The sequence below is a fragment of the Poecilia formosa genome, unplaced genomic scaffold (genome assembly GCF_000485575.1).
Source record: "Poecilia formosa unplaced genomic scaffold, Poecilia_formosa-5.1.2 Scaffold128, whole genome shotgun sequence".
Classification (NCBI taxonomy): Eukaryota; Metazoa; Chordata; class Actinopteri; order Cyprinodontiformes; family Poeciliidae; genus Poecilia; species Poecilia formosa.
The window spans coordinates 232,360-250,681 of record NW_006800067.1 but is presented as its reverse complement, the minus strand read 5'-3'; the positions used below and the strand labels follow the sequence as shown (position 1 = coordinate 250,681).

General features: G+C 38.9%; 1 protein-coding gene across 4 annotated transcripts; it reads left to right on the top strand.

Moving 5' to 3' along the window:
* The first annotated feature begins 3,339 nt into the window (after positions 1-3,339).
* Positions 3,340-17,116, top strand: rnf44 (ring finger protein 44). 4 transcript variants are annotated; one of them, XR_001663288.1, is made up of 12 exons: positions 3,698-5,398; positions 6,758-6,950; positions 7,532-7,754; positions 7,842-8,009; positions 9,028-9,201; positions 9,315-9,476; positions 10,552-10,667; positions 10,949-11,036; positions 12,464-12,585; positions 12,659-12,758; positions 12,846-12,999; positions 14,713-17,116. XR_001663288.1 is itself a non-coding variant. In XM_007561532.2 (11 exons), exons 2-11 carry the CDS (start codon positions 6,844-6,846, stop codon positions 12,906-12,908), a joined length of 1,323 nt encoding a protein of 440 aa, XP_007561594.1. In that variant the 5' UTR covers positions 3,340-3,671; positions 6,758-6,843; the 3' UTR covers positions 12,909-16,522. The 4 variants fall into 4 exon arrangements, 3 of the variants coding, with proteins under 3 accessions (XP_007561594.1, XP_007561593.1, XP_007561595.1); XM_007561532.2 differs by lacking the exon at positions 3,698-5,398 and adding an exon at positions 3,340-3,671 and having other exon boundaries at positions 12,846-16,522; XM_007561531.2 differs by having other exon boundaries at positions 12,846-16,522.
* The last annotated feature ends 1,206 nt before the right edge of the window (positions 17,117-18,322 follow it).

Below are 18,322 nucleotides of genomic sequence, written 5' to 3'. Positions count from 1 at the left end.
CCTGTAAATATTAGTTTTTCTATTAAATTCCCCATCTTTTGAGAAGACGGCGATAGGCATTTGTTGCACAAAACAAATAGGTACTAAGAGATGACGTTCTCTTCACACAGGACATTGTGTGAAGGGAACGTCACACAATGTCGTTATGTGACATTCCAAGCTTACCTGCCAATCTCACCAGGTAAGCTTGGAGCTCCACAAATTAAATCTGTTTAAATTTTGTTAAAATGATGCTGTGTCACTTAGCAACTCTGTGGGTCTTCATGTCATGTAATGTGGACACAAAATCCTCAGGCAATTACTGCATACAAGGCTGGTAACTTTGCATCTGTGTGGTACACACACTAATCTGCAGTTCAGGTCTGACTTTATTAAAGAAAAAAACATGAGTTCCATGTAGGACCATCTAACTTCATCAAATTAAGCAAACTCATCTCATTATTATCCAGCGTGGCAACCAAATCAACAAAGGTTACTTATTGAAAAAAAGTCAAGAAATAAGGTTTTTAAACAAGGAGGTGATTGTACAAGACATTTCTCTCAATTTATCAATAAACCTGGAGGCACGTTTAAACAGTGAGTAACATAGTGACTTGCATGATGAAGATAGTCAAAACTTGATCGAGAAATGATTCTGATTGGTAAGCACAATGTGCCGTCACAAGATAACATGTTGGTGGATATAAAATACAGCAATTGTTTCAAGACATGTAAAACATATCAAAATACGTGTCAACAACAGCAGTCAGAAAAATGTTTCCTTCTGCCTTATCCGAATAGACTTTGGTTTATGACTTACAGTTCTGAACACAACACTGATATAAGTGGGCAGGGACCTAATAAATCCTTTGCTAAGATATACCAGTAAACAAAAACATACAAAAAAACCTTACAGTTAGGCCTTGATTATGACGTTCCAAATGGAAAATATTTTACGTCACCATAATAAAACAGTGGCACTAGTTTGAGATATGTGCTGTGCTGAGGAGTCCATCAAGATGCCTAAAGAAGAAAAGGCATCAAGTTAAACAGACCTTTACTGAGAAGTTGATCTTTTTCATGTTTTTTTAAAAGCATATCCCTGTAACATTCTTCTTTTAATCTAATTTTGCCATGTTTCTTTTCTTGTCTGACTTCTGTTCTTCAACTAGCACTCTGATATATTGTTGTTGTTTTCCTTGATATTGTCCCCTAAGAAAATAAAAGACAACAAAAGAAAAGAAGAAAATAATCCTGGCCTGTGTTTTGCTCTCTTCCTTAAATCAAAGTCCATGGTGCTTGTCTCTCTGTCAAGTCAAATGAAAAATGATAAAGAAGTCATATTTAGACATGCTTATGAACAACTTACATTCCTTATAGAGGAACAAATAATATTTATGCAGGTGAATTTACTGTTATTTTACTTGACATCACAGAATAATTCATTGGCCACTCCTTTGTCAACTGAGGATGATGACAAAAGAAAATATTGGATTAGAGGACTTTTAATATTATTTTTTGCCCCCTCTTGTGGCGGCTAAACAGCATAACTTGTCCTAAAAAAGTGCTATACCTAAAACGTTGAGATTCAAGACCTTGAATCTCTGCTATGGTTCGATTACAATACCATGTTATAAGACTCTGTGCAGGAACTGAAAGGAGCCCCAGAGAGCACAAATGTCAATGTTTTTATTGATTCTGAAGTAAACCCAGCAGTAAGGGATGTGTTACATAAAACCTATTATGCCTTTTTATACAATAAAGATTAGGAGAAGGTGGAGGCAAAAAAAAGCAGCCATATATGGGACCAGAAGGGCAAACCTTCAAAATATTTTAATGAAATTAAAGATCTATGAAAGCCAGAACAATGAAAGAAGTGATTAGAGGGGATTTTAAGGATGAGTTGGGGCTTGCAAACACTATGAATGATTTTTATGAAGATTGTAATCACGAACAGACTTTTACAAAAATACAAAGGAAACTGTTTATGTTGTCTCATCTTCTGCGAGTCTGCAATCAATGTTCAGTTAGATTTATTTTCTACAGCTGTAAAATCAAGGAAAACTCCAGGCCTGGCAGGATAACAGTCAGACTCCTTAAAGTTGGTGCTGACCAATTTTCCTTAAACCGTTTAACCTGTCTCCCATTAAGCTAAAGGTTTACAAGCTCTGGAAGGAATCTAGCTTGTACTAGTGGCAAAAAACAAATACCCAAGAGAACTTAATGATTCTGAGCTTGTGGTTTTGACCTCTATTCAGTTTATTTGCGCGTTTTACTTGAGCGTTTAATACGATTCAGCAAATAATGATGGTGTCTTTAAAATCAGACATCAACCCAAGTTTGCAGAGGGCAATGTTGTAGTTATTCTGTGCAGGATGGAGAGATTCAACACGGACCTGTTGTTTTGGAAAGTGTTGTTATGAGCGTTACCTGAAGGTGAATATCAGCAAAACAAATTATAATATACATCAGGAAAATTACCCACCCTGCTGTACTGACAATAATCAAAGAATTTCTTGTGGAAACCGAGGACAGTTGCATTTCTCTCAACTTCAACCAACATCCATGCAAAGACGTTTGCTATAGGTCGAATCTTTTTAACATGGATTTAAAACAAAGCAAAAAAAAAAAAACGTGTTTTATTTTATGAATCTTTTATTGAGTTTGTTTTGACATTTAGTTTTATTCAAGACATAGCAACTTGTCCTTGAAAAATAAGAGCTGTATGTCTATTGAGAGAATAATTGGCATTCGACAGTGCCCCCTCTCTGACATAGAATGGAGTGAAAAAAGGCCAAAATCATCCTAGTCAGCAAAGAACATCCCCTTTAGAGGAAATGGTTATCCTTCCCTTAGGTGAGGGTACTGGTTGCTATCTGTGAGGTGCAATTGTACAAGTAATATTTTGTTCCAAGGGCTGTTAGAGCTCTTGACCAAGCATGGCACAGTTTAGAACATTTTAGACTGCTTTATTCTTTACAAATGTCCAATAAATCAGTTGAATGGTGTTTGACATTTGAGTATCATTAAGCTAACCAAAGGAGCTTACTTAAAGTCCATTGCCATTGCCAACTTGCTGGCATGGTCCTGCTCCTGTACAGCATACATACAAATAATTTGTCATACCTCTGAAACAACATAAACGCTTGAAATAAGTGAACAGCATGGCTTTCTGAAATACGCTTTTTCGTCGGTAAACCTGTTTATTTTAATTGTAAGACAGATATCTTGCGGCTCTCAACAGAAAGCGAATGTCTTTCCTCAAGATTCATCCGTGAAACGAGCCTTAAACTTTCAAAAATCAGACTGAGACGCTTTTCTGTCCATTACGGTAAAAATGGCCGCTCGCCGTGCGCTCCCTGCCCTTGCAATACGCCGAAATGGGGGTGTAACTGACAACTGCAGAAACCCAAAACATCCGCAGGGCTGGTTTAGCACTGCCTAACCAAAAATGTGGCTTTTACGGGTATAATCTTGGAAGTTGGGAAGCCATAAGACGGCACAATCCATTCTCAGTATGTGCCGATAACGTGGGACGCTTGTTATTAGGACCTTTTTCCCCAGCAGTGGTGAAATCCACGGAATGTTCCACACGGTAACAGCTCGACCAGAGGATGCCGCACTTAGCCTAACGAGATGAGAGCGTTGTAAGGGAAATATCACAGATCAGATGGTCTCACATTAACAATCAGGTAAATGCACTCTTCCCTCTTGCTGCTGCTTTGGCTCGGCGAAATTTCGCAAAGTTGCGCGACATTTTGTTGCGGAAGGCGGCTTGACTGTTAGCTGTCATCCTGCTCAACCCCTCCAGCCCCTCCTTGTTTTGCTGCTACCGAGAGCGATGTTGTAATGTTTACATTTAGTGCAAGCACGGCGGCTCCTCTCTTTTTCACCGTCATCAAATAGGTGCAGAAAGTTGGACGCGTTCAGAACATTGACGTAGTCGCTCCAGCGCTTTGGAGTTTAGATTAAATTACACAACATAATTCCATAAGTCTCTGTAGACAAAACGGGCCTCGCACATGACACGGAATCTACTTCGGTGAATATCAAGTGCAGCATCAGATTTTGCAGCTGGAGCCGACGTTGGCCTGCAAAAGGCATAGATGAAAGTTTTCTCCTGACATGCAGAGAGCTGACTAGATCAGGAAAGTGCAATGTTACATAACCAGGACGCTCTGGCCTCCAGTGAGAGTCAGCACAGAGCTCAGTGAAAGTTTGGTCAGGATTTAAAAAAAGCATTACGTTGTCTGAAAGCTTGCTGTAACTTGCATAAATAAGTTTTGAAATGTGAAGTTAGTAGTTAATGCGATGTTATTAGTGAAGTAACTTCTCTTAAAGGGAAAGGCGCCCAAAGTCTTTGTAGGTTCACTAGATCTGTTTGTGTTATGACTGTTATATTCGCTAAATCACCGTAAACCCATAGTCGCTGTTAACCTGTTCAACTCTGCTCCAGACAAACAAAATAGCTGTTTGCATTTGTGTTGTTCCTTGCACGGATTAATTTTCTTGCACGAGTTTTGCAGAAATATACAAAGCATAAATTGAACTGATATTCTAGTGCATGTTCTTTATTTAAGATCGCATTTCCTTTTAATCCACAGTTAATTCTAAACCTGGATTTTTACAGCTGTTAATAATAGCATTGTCTTCATTGTGAGCTACTATGTGACCATCATTTTATTTGCTGCTGATTCTCTGGAATCTTTTTCCTGTGAAGAATAAACTAATAATTTTTTCCACTCTGTTCTATTCCAGAAGAAAACAAAGAGCAAACAAATGTACGCTAAAGTTATATAGTGTAATTCTATTTATTTACTTTTAGGTTTCCTTGCCACGTATGAGGGAGCATTTCATTAATAAGCCAGTAACAACAGGCGCCGCTTGTTTTGATACATTGTAGCTAAGACTCTGTCTGGGATGTCTGCTGTCTGCGATTTCTCTGCCCTCATTGGTCGCCGACATGAGGGGGGCGGGGCTTTATCATAACAATGCACTTCAAGAATCATACACGCGCCAACGGGATGTTTTCTGTCGTTGGGGAAATAACCTTCGCTTAGAACGACTGTTAACGGCGTTTCCCCTCTCAGGTAGACGGTGTCGGTAACGGTTAGCGTTTCCATGGTTTCCGGGGAGCACGGCTCTCCTATGCAGCAACTGAGAGCGTGTGTAAGGTGGCTAACGTTAGCAAGCTAGTACCCTCTCAGTCGGGGGTGGGGGGACACGTTTATTGTCAGATATCTGACGGAAGAAACGGCAGTCTGTTGATGGCCTGTTACCACTACATTCTGTGTTGGACAAGGAAATTCGCTTAGTCGAAATCCTTTGAAAATAAACAACTCGAATGGGATACGAGATTTCGGAAGCCGAAACACCTGCAGCCCTCTCCAATCACCAAGGAAGCAAACTAGCTAAGAAAGTAAGCTGTTGTCTGTGTTTTACTTAAGCTTATAGTAACATGATGATATGGACGTGCTCTTTCTTTGGTGTAACATGTAACTGTGCTGTAAACACAGTAAAAATGCGCGTATGACTTCGCTATGACTAGCTTGCTGGTCACCTGAAGCTGAGGAGTGTTGGACAAAGCATTAGCATAGCTTCGCTAAAAGGACACATTAGTTTTTCACAAAATGTAAGACTTAAAGCTGGCTAAAGCGTAGTATCGCTATCTACTTCGACAGTCTCCACAATGCTTTGCCGTAGTCTTGAAAGAAAACTCTTGCAACGTAGCAGTGGTCTCAGAAAGTGTGCACTAGCGAGCAGTGCTTCATGCCTATCACATCTTTTGTTGTTGCTTTGTCCTATGAGCACATGGCATCCCATGTTTTTGTTAAGGCAAGCCACAGCGACCCCTGTTTATTCCATGGCGTTCACTTATAAACAGAAATAAAGTCAGCCCAGGTATTAGCCAATTTATCATAAAATATACAAATTAGTTCTATATGAAGTGGAGATATGCTGGCTTCCTTTTTTTTGCACTTCTGTATATGCAAACTATTTGGGCTTCATGCATTACTGGGAATAATACCATGGTGCCTGCATGTGCCATAAAGATTTTATAAAATCATTAAAATAAGTCTATGAAATGTATGTTTGCTTTAGTTGAGCAGATTTCTTCAAAACAGCTGAAGTCATACACATGTATTTAGTTGTTTAAATGATTTGACCTTAAACCTAATAATCATTTAAGCTTCTAATTGGATTAAATTTAATATGTTTAATGTGTTGGACTTTATTTAGACTTTACGTTCCCTTTATACTTCTTTGCTGCCATATTGGCCCTGTATGGGATCACACTGCTATTCTGTGTGGCAGAACACACTGCAACTCCTCAACCTTTGAAAGACTGTGCAAAAAGAGGCTCTTTTTTTTGTTGTTGTTGGGAACATTAACACATATTATTACCTGGTAATGGAGATAACATATATTTTGGACAGATAAAAGATTTAAACCAAGCGGAAAATTAATTTTTTATAGAACATTTTTACGCAACAATTGTTTCCTGCCATCTGCACTAAATCTAATATGTAACACCATTCTTCTACATTTAGCTATAGGACATAATTACTTTCAAAGTGGGGCCCCTGCTATGTTCAAAAAGTGCCTTTTTCTTTTTTTTTTTTACTACAAATTGTGACTAAATGCAATTTCATCCCTAACTTTTGGTGCACTTTTTTAAATGGGAAAAAAAAAATCTTTACAGGTCATAATTTTCTATGCTTAAAGATCATATGCATACAGCATTGTTGATTTGATGTTTGTTTTTCCTCTCCCACAGGGTTAAGACAATCAGAGGCCACATACAAGTGCCTCCACTGTACACTTTCTTTCCCCAGAGTGTGACTCGTCTGCACGACGTCACCAATGCGACCATGGGAATTAGCAGTAAATAGGCTGCCACCAACAGCCCCCTTAAACTCCAGGAGGTTCCTCGGAGAGCCCTGCAACGCCCCAGTGCATCTCAGGAGAAGGTGACGTTTCTTCTCATCTTTTTATTTTATTTATTCATTTATTTATTTTTTATTTCAAATTATCTTCTTTGAGAATGCTTTACATTGAAACTAAATCAAAACCTGAAAATATATGTGCTGTTCATTCACACATGGATTTTACGTGTGCAGTCAAGGTTTGTTTATAACGTGTGGAAAAATGTGTGTGTTCTGGTCAGATCGTCATGTAATGATTTTTGGTGCATAATCACATTTCCTCCTGTTGAACTTGGTTGAGTTAGTGTGGCCACATGATGATCTGTAAATATGGTTGCCTATACACAAGCAAAACATAGTAGTCAATGAATTCATGAGAAAATAAGAGAATAAAGTAGAAAAGGTGCTCCGTTAAATTTGTAACAAAACAAGACATGATAAAAATCAGCAATCGTTGCTCTACACTTCTTTTTTTTATCCATGTCGATGTATTTGTGACTGAACCAGTGTGAACAGGGCAAAATGTTTGCATGTTTTTTTTTGTTTGTTTTTTTTTTTTTTTTTTTTTTTTTTTTTCAGCCAGCAGCAGCAGGGAATAAATAAGCTTTTCTTCTTTTTCTCCATAGCCCACCAGTGAGACGGCAGTGGGGGAGACGAGACAGACCTGTACTGCACACTTCCCAGGTCCAGGATGAGAACTTCCACCACCTGTTTTTCTCCCAACACCCCCAACAGGTTCCTTTAGATGAGTCCAGACAGTACAGCCACACCAGCACAGCACCACGCATGCTTCACCCTGCGACCCACCTGCCCCAGCAGAGCCCCATCATGGTGGATCTACATGACCAGGTAACGCAACGCCAGGAAAAGACAGAATTTTCATTCGCTGTGCGAAACCCTCTCGCCGACCGCCTTCGTTGTCTCTCGTTTTAAAAGATGCACCAGGGATCCGTTCCAATATCTTACACTGTTACGACGGTGACGACCCATGGATTTCCCATTCACACTGGGCAGCCCCTTCCAGGGTGCAACACTCAGCAGCTCCCAGCATGCTCGGTAATGTTCAGCGGACAGCTCTCTCTGCTCTGCTGCCTTCCTCCTCCTGTGAGTTTGAAAAGGAAGAGCTTAAATGTCAGTGGCATCCATGTAGCACACCATACCAGCCATGCAATCTGTCACTGTTCGCAGCAAAAAGAAAAGACAAAAAAAAAAAAAAAAAAAAGCGAGTTGCTTGGTTTAAAAATGTGTCTCCACATTTGGACAGTAATTGCCAGCAGCTCAGTAAAATACATTGTAATTTTTTCTGTGGAGAAGTTTAATACATTGTCTTGCAAAAGAATCGATAACCCTTGAACTTTTTTGCACTTTGTCACATTACATTCAGAAAGTTCAGTCTGCTTTATTGAGATTTTATATTATGGTTTAATCAAAATATCCTATAATTGTGATGTGTAAGCGAAGTTGTGTCAATTTCTATTTACTCTGACTTTTATAAGCAAAATTCCTTTTAGACGTCTGCTAAATAATGTGTAATTATAGAGCACAGGATAGCTGTAAGCATATCAAGACTTTGCCATCCACCTAAACTGACAAGCTAGAATTTAATTAGAGAAAGGTGTTTCTACAAAATATTGATTTAGCTCAGTTAAATACCAATCACGTCGCATTGTTTAGATTTCGAGTTGTAAGAGAATTTGTAAACGGTGTGTCGTTTTCTTCCACTTCACATTTATGCGGTACTTTGTGTTACCTGGAGAGAAAACTTAAGTTAATTAATTTCTATTAACCTAATTGGAGGGTTTTGGTTGTAGTGTGACAAAATGTTAAAAGCTCTAAGTCCTTTTGCCAGACACTGTATGTGCTGCTGTAGAAATTAGTCATTTTGTTAGACTGTTGTTGTGACCGTACTGTCAGTGGTGTGTTTTTTTGTTGTTGTTGTTTTTCTTAATGCACTGTGTTGCCTCTGTTCACTACATGCTTACAACATGCTCTCATTCAAGCTGGCTTGTTGTTAATATCAGGAGAAAACTAGTTTTATTTTTCATGGAGGATTCTTTAGCTATGGGTTTGATTCCCTGAAAGTCATGTTTGGTTCTTTTCCTCTGCTGTCTTTTCTCCCCAGCTCATACAGGCATGTACCATGCAGCATATACCTGTGTCTTATCAAGCTTTTCCACCGCTGATGTCCAGCGAACATTTTGTATTGCACCCGACCCCATCTGTACCCCCCCACCAGCCGCCGCACCTTACTCCTTTGAGCCAGTTTGTCCCTTTACAGCCTCAGCACCCACGCATGGTAAGTCTTATTAAACACTTATTAATATTAACACAACAAACAACAAGCCTTGGCTTGTGTGTGAATGTCTTCTGAGCCTGAGAGTCTGACGATAAGACATTCTGTCCTTCTAGCCTCTACAGAGGGTAGACAATGAAGTTGACCTAAGAGGGGACCAGCACCCATTAGGCACCTTCTCTTACCCTCCCTCTCATCATCCACCAGCGCTGCCTCCTTCACTGCCCCTACAGTATCTTCCTCAAGAGCCTCTGCATCAGGAGCTTCCCTTCGGAGTGGTAAGATGGCTTGCCAGTCTCTTTTTTTCTGAAGGGGAATTGACGGTGCCCTCATCACTTTTTTTTAGCCTGACCTATTTAACACTTGCTCAGAAACCCACATTCACAGCTGGAAAATATTCATTACATCCACGGTCTCATAACGGGGTCCTCTGAGCAGCTGAACTGGCGCAGTGTTGGCAGAAGCAAGTTGCTTTAAAGCACCTTGGTAGTTCTTCTTACCCTTAATGCAGCTTGCAATAAGCAGGTGATGTGTTTAGTATGGTTACCAGGCAAACGTGGCCTCAGCTAATTATGGTTTTCTGCTTTATGAAGTAGTTTGCTTAAATCAGTAACAAGAGCCTTCTTCCTTACCACTTTTATTTATAGTAATTATTGAAGGAGATTAAAAAGGACTTGTAACTTATTCATGGTGTCTGATGGTTTTAAGTTTGATGTTGAGACGAAAGAGTCAGAGCTGTTGATGCTCTCAAGCTTAACGCATCCTAAAGCCTATGATATAAGATGAGTGAGCAGCAGTGGACGTATTAGCCTGGCCTAGTTGTGCTTATGTATGGTATTTCCATTTGCTGCTGGCTGGGGGGGGCAGATTGTATTTCTGAGATTCTGACGGGTGGGTCATCGGTCAGGGCTGATGGAGCTGTAAATTAGCCAGTTCTGGGCATCAGCAGGTTTCTCAGATCTAATAGTTCTCTTCTTTTAGCTTCAACAACACCATCTGGATAATGTTGAAGATTCTTGTTTCTTTGCTTTTATAGTCTTTGGGTTTTTTTTTTCTTTTTTTTGTGTTTTCTGATAATAATTTTGTAACAGATTGGAAGGTATTTTTTGCACAACTGCAAATTCTTCTTATTTAAAGCATAAACCTGAGATACACTAGGCTACTGTTTTTGCATTAGTTTTTCCACATTACTGTAAAATGATGCCAGGTTGTTTTTGTACGCCAAGATACTTTAAGTTTCTTATTGTTGTTTTAGTTTGATCAAAAAAGCCCCAAAAATGGCAGTGACAGGGTTAGGTTTTACCTGAGCTTAGTGATTTGTTTTTTTCTGGGGTTTTTTCATCCGTTTTGCAGCCATATCCCCACATGCTGCCACGGCGAGTGAACGGACAAAGATTTCGGTTGCAGCAGCCTCTCCCACCTCCTCCTCCACCTCCGTCTTACTACCCTGGCTTCCTCCCTTACTTCCTGTAAGTACCTGCAATAAGAGCACTTTGTTGATGAAATTTAGAGAAACGCTGTTTACATTTAGGACCCAATCAGTTCTCGCACATATCTCACATGTACAAGATCACAAATAAGCTTTTCTTCTAGAACAAAAGAAGTGTGAGGCTGATAGTTTTGTTTACATTTATCACACGGGTTGATGTTTTTCACCCGGCTTGAATTTGCAGAGCATGTGGTGGTACACTGAGGCTGATACGACTGGTTCAGTGTGTGCACATTGGTTAATACCTCTCTTTCTGTTCAGGTCAATGCTTCCTGTGCCTCCAACAGCAGTGGGCCCAGCCATCAGCTTAGACCTGGATGTGGATGACGTGGAGATGGAGAACTATGAAGTTAGTGGTTTTTGTTGAATGTTTCTCATTCAACATTTGATGAAGGAAATTTTTTGCCTAATATAAATCTTTGATTCGTGTGTATTTTTGGGTAGTTCAAACAAAATAATATCAAAAGAATAATGAGATTACACTTCAGAGGCCATCCATTGCCTCTTCTCTCATCTTCCATGTTAAGTTCTTTTTGATGTAGACTGAATTTCCTATATAAATCTATTGACTACTTTAAAGGTTACATTTAGCCACAAGTTACATTTAGCCATTTATACATTTTGAGGTTTTTTTTTTTTTTTGTATCTATGAGATGTTAAAGCATGTGGATATAGTCGTCTGTTTATTAGGAGGACCAGCAACGCTCTGGGGCTGGCTAATTATGTCTGCTAAGGCAGCAAATCAATAACTTCTCACTGCTGTGTTGTTTACTTTGTTGTCAGAAATGTAGTAATAATGTGCAGGAAGTTTCCTCTGAATGATAGACCAGCACCTTACAGCATTCTTAAACACAAATTGAACATGTAGTCCTTCAAAATGGCCACACTCAGCTAGCACCCGTTAGCTTTCACCCTTGTATAATTTTCGGACCCTGCCTGCTTTGTCTTTAAACGCGTCTTCATTTCATCTTTGAACAAACCTCTTTTTTTTTTTTTTTTCTTAAAGAAAGTTTCTGCTTGAGTCATGTTTCTGCATGTCCAGAATATAAGCAGGGCAAACTTATGAAGAAACTCGCTCTTCATAAGTGTAATGGCACATTGATTGCTACCAAGAGGTCAAAGGACATCACAGGTACATGCAGTCAAACAAGTAAATTAGTACCAGCCAAAAACAGGACTGCAAGAGTCGATATTAGCTTGAGGACTTACCTTCTAGTTTGAAATGCGCAGTTAACAAAATTGTGAGTTTAAGCAGGAGCAGTGATTGGCAAATGTTGGAACTAAGGAAAGATATTTTATCATATATTCTGGAGCTTTGCAAGCTGTCATTATTTCAGATAAATATACTTCCAGAGATTAATCACCCTAAATCATATTGCCTGGTTTTTGCATAAGCGCCATCTTGTGGCCTACACCCAGATTTAAAAAATGTCCTGTGTGGAAGTTTAACACTTGTGGATCAACTGTCTTGGAAACCAAGGCGAACGCACCTGTGATGTGTCATGGATAAATATTATTCAGGTGATGGAACATCTAAAGATGAGGTTAGGTTTTTGTTGTTTTTGTAAGTTATAAACAGCAGAGAGGTTGCGATTCATGTCTTTTATGTATATTTATATGTTAAAAGTTTAATTTCAGACTTTACATTTCTTTGTTAAATCTGGCCAGAAAAATCATCCAGATAGATCTTGAAATTTTGAGTGTGGAATTGTTCACTCTTTGATCAAACATGGCAGCGGTCGCATAATGGCACCTTTTTCTCTTTTGTCTTTTAAGGCACTACTGAATTTGGCAGAGAGGTTGGGTGAAGCAAAACCACGTGGACTCACAAAAGCAGACATAGAGCAACTTCCGTCCTACAGATTCAACTCAGAGAATCATCTATCTGAACAAACGCTGTAAGCCTCTCCTCAACCTGTCTGCAGATTCATCCTTTAGCAATCCCTCACCTATATGATTTTCTCCCCACAGGTGTGTTGTGTGCTTTAGTGACTTTGAGTGTAGGCAGCTACTTCGAGTGTTACCTTGTAACCACGAGTTCCATGCTAAATGTGTGGATAAGTGGTTAAAGGTAAGTTGGGATTTTTTCAGTAAAGCTTAGTTTTTAGCACACTTTTTTTTTCTGGATGCTAAAGCATTCTTACTTTTTCTCCTCCAGACCAATCGCACTTGCCCAATCTGTCGAGCGGATGCCTCGGACGTCCACCGGGAGGTGGAGTGAGACAGGTCTCTGAGTGTTGAACTGGAATGCTGCACCCACCAGAGTCTGTCTCAAATGCTGGGGACACCTGCCACATAACCTGCGTCCTCCAGTAAATATAGCTTAACAAACCCTCTACTCCTGCCCCTCAGTTGACGATAAGGAAACCCAGGATTGTTTCTGGAGCGCGTTGTTCCTCCGCTGTGCTTCGTTGTGCGAGTGTCACGAAACCCACTGCCTACAGCCAGAGTTCTGGGATTGCCAGCCACTTCTGTCTCTGCCCCCCATACATTGCAGATTCCAAAGATTTTCCCCTACAATGCATTATTTGCTGCTTTTGTTTACAGGGTTTCCTCTTTTTCATTTGTGGATTTTTTTGGTAGTGTTCACAAAAAAAAAAAAAAAAGTAGGAGTCCTGGCATTGGAGGAGATGAGTCAGGAAGCCTGGAGGATGGCAGGCTTGGACGCCTTGTGCAATTAGCAGAAGAAAAAAAAATATTAGGAGTACTTCAACGTGGGTTTCTGTGTTCAGAGGCGACGCTTAACCATCGGAGATGCATGTTTGTGTTGGTGTATGGCAAAGTGACTTGTTAATAATGTATGTTCTGCAATAACGTATCGATTGTTTTTAATAGATTTCCTCCTTAATTGTTTTAAACTTTGCCAATGCTGTTGTGAAAGTGTGATTTGCTGCGGTGGCATACAGAGTCGGCTAAGCCCGAGGTCGTGGACTGCAAGCGGACAGGACGTGCATCTTGTAGGGGCGTCTCCGAGCCCTCCTAATCTTCTCTGGAACACAGATCTGTACAAAAGCAGTGATGGATTGATGGATTTTTATTTTTTTTTAATTTTTTATTTGTTTTTTGGGTGGGGGGGGGTTGTGGGGTCGTCCGCCGTTAACTGCACAAGTGCTACAATCCTCTCTCCACGTCGGCATTGTTTCTCTAGCAAATGCGTGCGTATGTGAGCGCGTTTGCGCGTGCGTGTGTGTGTGGATGTTTGTCCTGTTCACAGAGCCAATGCATTTTGTGTAACCACTGGATACAGGGCAGCATGCTAGGATTTGCATGAACTGTTGATTCAGACTAGCAATATTATCAAGCATTGCCACCAAAATGATTCACTTTTAAGAAAAGATGAGACATAGAAGCATACTAAAAAGAACTGCTTGCTCACCCAAAAAAAAAAGAAAAAAAAAAAGAAAAGAAAAGCACCACTGGGGGGGGGGATAGCATGTGGTTACACTCTGGTTGTTTTAAAAGAAAGGAAGAGCTCGTCTAAAGGCGCCGCCGATGCTGACGAGTTCTGGAAGCCCGTGCAGGAAGCAATACGTGCTGTGAGCGGACATTTTCTTCCCCTTTTAGGAAGACTTTGGCTTTTTATTTCTTTCTTTGTGAGCCAAATCCAATATACGTATTTAGCCTACTGTTAAATATTTCAGATCTGCCTTTTTATGACGTTGACAAGCACAAACCTGTTACTAATCCTAAAAAAAAAAAGTACTTTGTCGTTTCCACTTCTTCGAATAGTTTTTAAAAGAAGAAAAGAAAAGTGTTTTATTTATTGGTTTTATTATCCTCAAGAGAAAAATCCATTGAAGGAGACCGTTGAAGCACTAATGATGTTTGCATTAGGTGTCTGTTCTAATCTGGTAACTTGGTCAGGTCATTGTCTTGGGCTATGGTTAAACGGTGTTGTAAAAGAGCAACTGTGTGTGTATAGCTTCAGTGTGGATGCTTTTAGATAAATGTTTGAAGACAGACGAATGTTAGAAGTCTCTGGTGACGCTCCGTGTGTTAACACCAGCTGTCTTGTTTTCCCACAGTCAGAAGATTCAGCTGCAGCGTTCAGTTGTGTAGAGACACTGTAAGACTTCTGGTCCCTTCCTCCCTCCCCCTCTGCCCCCCCCCCGCTCGTGTTACGCGTGAAAAACAGGACGTATAATTGGGGTTAGGGAGGGAAAGAGCAACGAATTAACTTTTGCTTGGAATTCACTCTTGTCTCTTTAACTGCCCCGGTGAGCACTAACAGGCAGTCGTAACCTTTGCTTTGATGTGTAAAGGATTCTTGCCTTTTCTTTACTTTTGTTTAAGTGAATGTGAGTCTTTGACGTGTGCCACCTTCAAGAGAAAAAAAAGCCATTTAAATGAGTTAAACCCACAGCTTTGAGAATTAACCTATGTGTACATATCTATTTGCTGGCATATATTGTAAGTTTAAAAAAAAAAAATCTCTCAGGGCCTCTCGGTATATATATATATATGAAAAAAAAAAATAAACAAAAATAAAGATGAACAGTCCATTTTTTATTTTTTTTTTTCACAATGGAACGGATGCCATGAAAAGGGTGTATCTGAATTCAGTTTGGTTGGTTTTCTTGGACCATAAATGATTTATTGTAACCGATTATACTATTGTTTTGTCTGAAATAGTAAATATTACAACATTTAAAGACAGGCATGCAAGAAAAGATCAATACGTATGTTAACAATACTCACTGAAAAGACGACAACTCATTACAAGTGTATTATTCAAACCTGTTAGACTTCCGTTCTTGTACTCCGACCATATTTTCACACATAGCAGTTGTGATCCCATATTTAAATGTGCCACAGCGCACTCTTATCCTACCTAAGTCACTCCTAAATTGACTTCAGATGTGTTTTTGCATGATTTTAAAAGAGAGAAAAAAAGAGGGCGAAACAAATGTTACAGTGGAGGATATCTTAAAAAAAAAAAAAAAAAAAAAAATCTGGTGGGGGACCTATTTAATGGTGCACAATATGCATGCTCGTCAACCAGATCCCAACTGATTTTTTTTTTTAGCTCTAGTTGGCTCGGGTTCTGGAAGTTTGGATCTTAACGCTCAGCTGATAACTGCCATGCATTGTACTGCACACATTTGTAATAGAACTGAATGACTACAAGATTTTATTGCGCTAACTTCATTTTATATAGGGGGACATATTTAAAAGTAAAAAAAAAAAAAACCCGAAAGGAAAAAAAAGGTTAATTCTTACATACATTGTGTTACTGTTATTGCCCTGACGACTGAGAAATACACGCTCTGATACTACTGTAGTCTTATCAAAAAGCCATAGTGAAAAGGTGCTAGATGTTCTGCTTTTAGGTATGAAAACTCACACGCGTGAATGCAATAGTTTGTCATGGATCTCATGTATTCTTAAAGCATGTTATACCAATACCCCGAAACAATGTCAGTGAAAATCAATATAGTTTTAAGGGATTTAAGTAAAAAGCAAAAAAAAAAAACAAAAACAAAAAAAAAAGAATAAAAGTGTTGTCATACTTATTTCAGTGTAGTACTGTATCTGCCTATCAGGCTCTTGCTCTCAGTGTATGAATATCTTTAAAAATGTATTGTTCACATATAGAAGATACCTTAATTCATGGTAATGTTAGCACTATTCCTTTATGGGGGAAAAGTATATTTAATTGACAGTATCCAGCAACCTTGTTAAATAAATAAAAAAGAAGAACCTTCCATTTAAGGCCTAGTTAATGAGCTAATTTTAATGATAACTCAAAATAGAGTCTTGTAGTCTTTCTGTTAAGAGTGAATAATGAATAATCTCACAGCTTGTGTGGTGCAAAAAAAAAGTATAAATAAAAAATTAAAGGAATAAAAAAGATTTTCCAATAAGCAGCTAAAGTTTATTTAGGAATTGTGATTGATTGCTCCGTAGATGCCATTTATTGTTTACCAATGATATTTTTTGCTGTGGTGGGTTAGTGGTTTACTGTTATTACTCTCGGCCTCCAGGGGTCCTTGCCTGAACTTCAGATTTAACCCACCCACCCACCCACAGAGCCAGGGGGCATGTGTTCTGTGTTTAGGCAGATAATTTTTATTTTTATTTTTTTGCTTTGGTACTTGCACATTTACAGTTACCTCATTTGTTTTCCATGTTTGTATTTGCGAGGGTGGGCAGGAGAAAACTACTAATATATATTATATATAGGAAATGGTTCTTATTAATGTTATAATTTTTTTTTCATTCCTTTGGAATCATATTGTTTGTAGCATTTAACATAACTAGTTAGTGTATTATATATACATCTGTATACTGTTTGAAATTTTTAAGATTTGTACTTTTTTTAAATGAAAGTTGCTAGTTATGCTTTACCAAGTAGTGCAATCATTTTTTTTTAATTGTTGTGGCTGATTTGAGAGGGTTGTTCACTAATAAATGTATGATGTATACCAACGTGGCATTCATCTCACCTGACTTGCAGTCAAACAGTTTGAAGTTACCAACAGCAACTAAGTGCAGAAGAAGTCTGGAAAAGGATGGAATTTTGATTTCTAGACAACTTGGGGGGGAGGGGGGGGTATATATATATATATATATATAATATTGTAAATCCATGATTATAATTATACAGATATGCACAAGTCCATAGATGGACACCCACTTCTATTTAATTAATTGTTACTTAACAGGTTGCACCTCAGTCACACACTTGTACAAGCTTCTGGTTTTGGATCTATGATTACTGTATTTTCCCGACTATAGAGCGCACCTCACTATAAGCCGCACCCACAAAGTTTAAAAAAAAAAAAAAAACCTGGAAAGGTACATATATAAGCCGCTAGTATCTTCGTCGTCCCTGCTGCTAGCATGTGCTTGTTTTAAATTAAAATTAGCGCTTTCTTCTTTGATTTCCAAAGCGCCCCCTGGCGGTTGAAGAAAAATCCACAGAAAAGCCACACCGGGCTAAAAGCCGCATGATTCAAAGCGTGGGAAAAAAGTAGCGGCCTGTAGTCCGAAAAATATGGTACATTTCTTCAAGTTTATAAATTGGTTAACGTTGAGGAAAAAGCCCTCAAAAAATGTTTAAAAAAATTTTAGTCTTGAGTTCTGGCAAGTATTTCAGAAGGCTTAACTTAGACTTCTTTAATTTCAAAACCAATTTTCATCTGACTTTGTGAATATTGTCACGTTAAAACATCAAATTGTCCAATCTGACCTAAACAGTACACAGTTACACCTAACCCTTTTATTAGTCACATAAAACATGTAACAAATAAATAAAAAAAAGTATGTTTTGGGAAATCAAAGCTAAAAATTCCAAGCGCCTGACATGCCTGTGGCAGCTGTGGGGCTGTTTAGCTGCAGGTTGCAACACAGTAACGGTTAAATAACGAAGGAGGTGGAGTGCTCTGAAATTATTATTTTTCCCCACAACAGTTACGTTGTTGAAACCTGGGGACAGCTGAGTGTTTAAACAAGACAGCAATCCAAAGCAGTTTTAGTAAGCTTTTAAAACGGATAGAGCAGTTTGGGATACATTAAGCTTTTATAATGGTCCCAATCCCATTACAAAATGGATGGATTATGCCTAAAATCTGGGCCTGTGTCAGGAAAGAAACAAAATCATATCAATGACAGCATTCCAGTTAAAAACTTGTT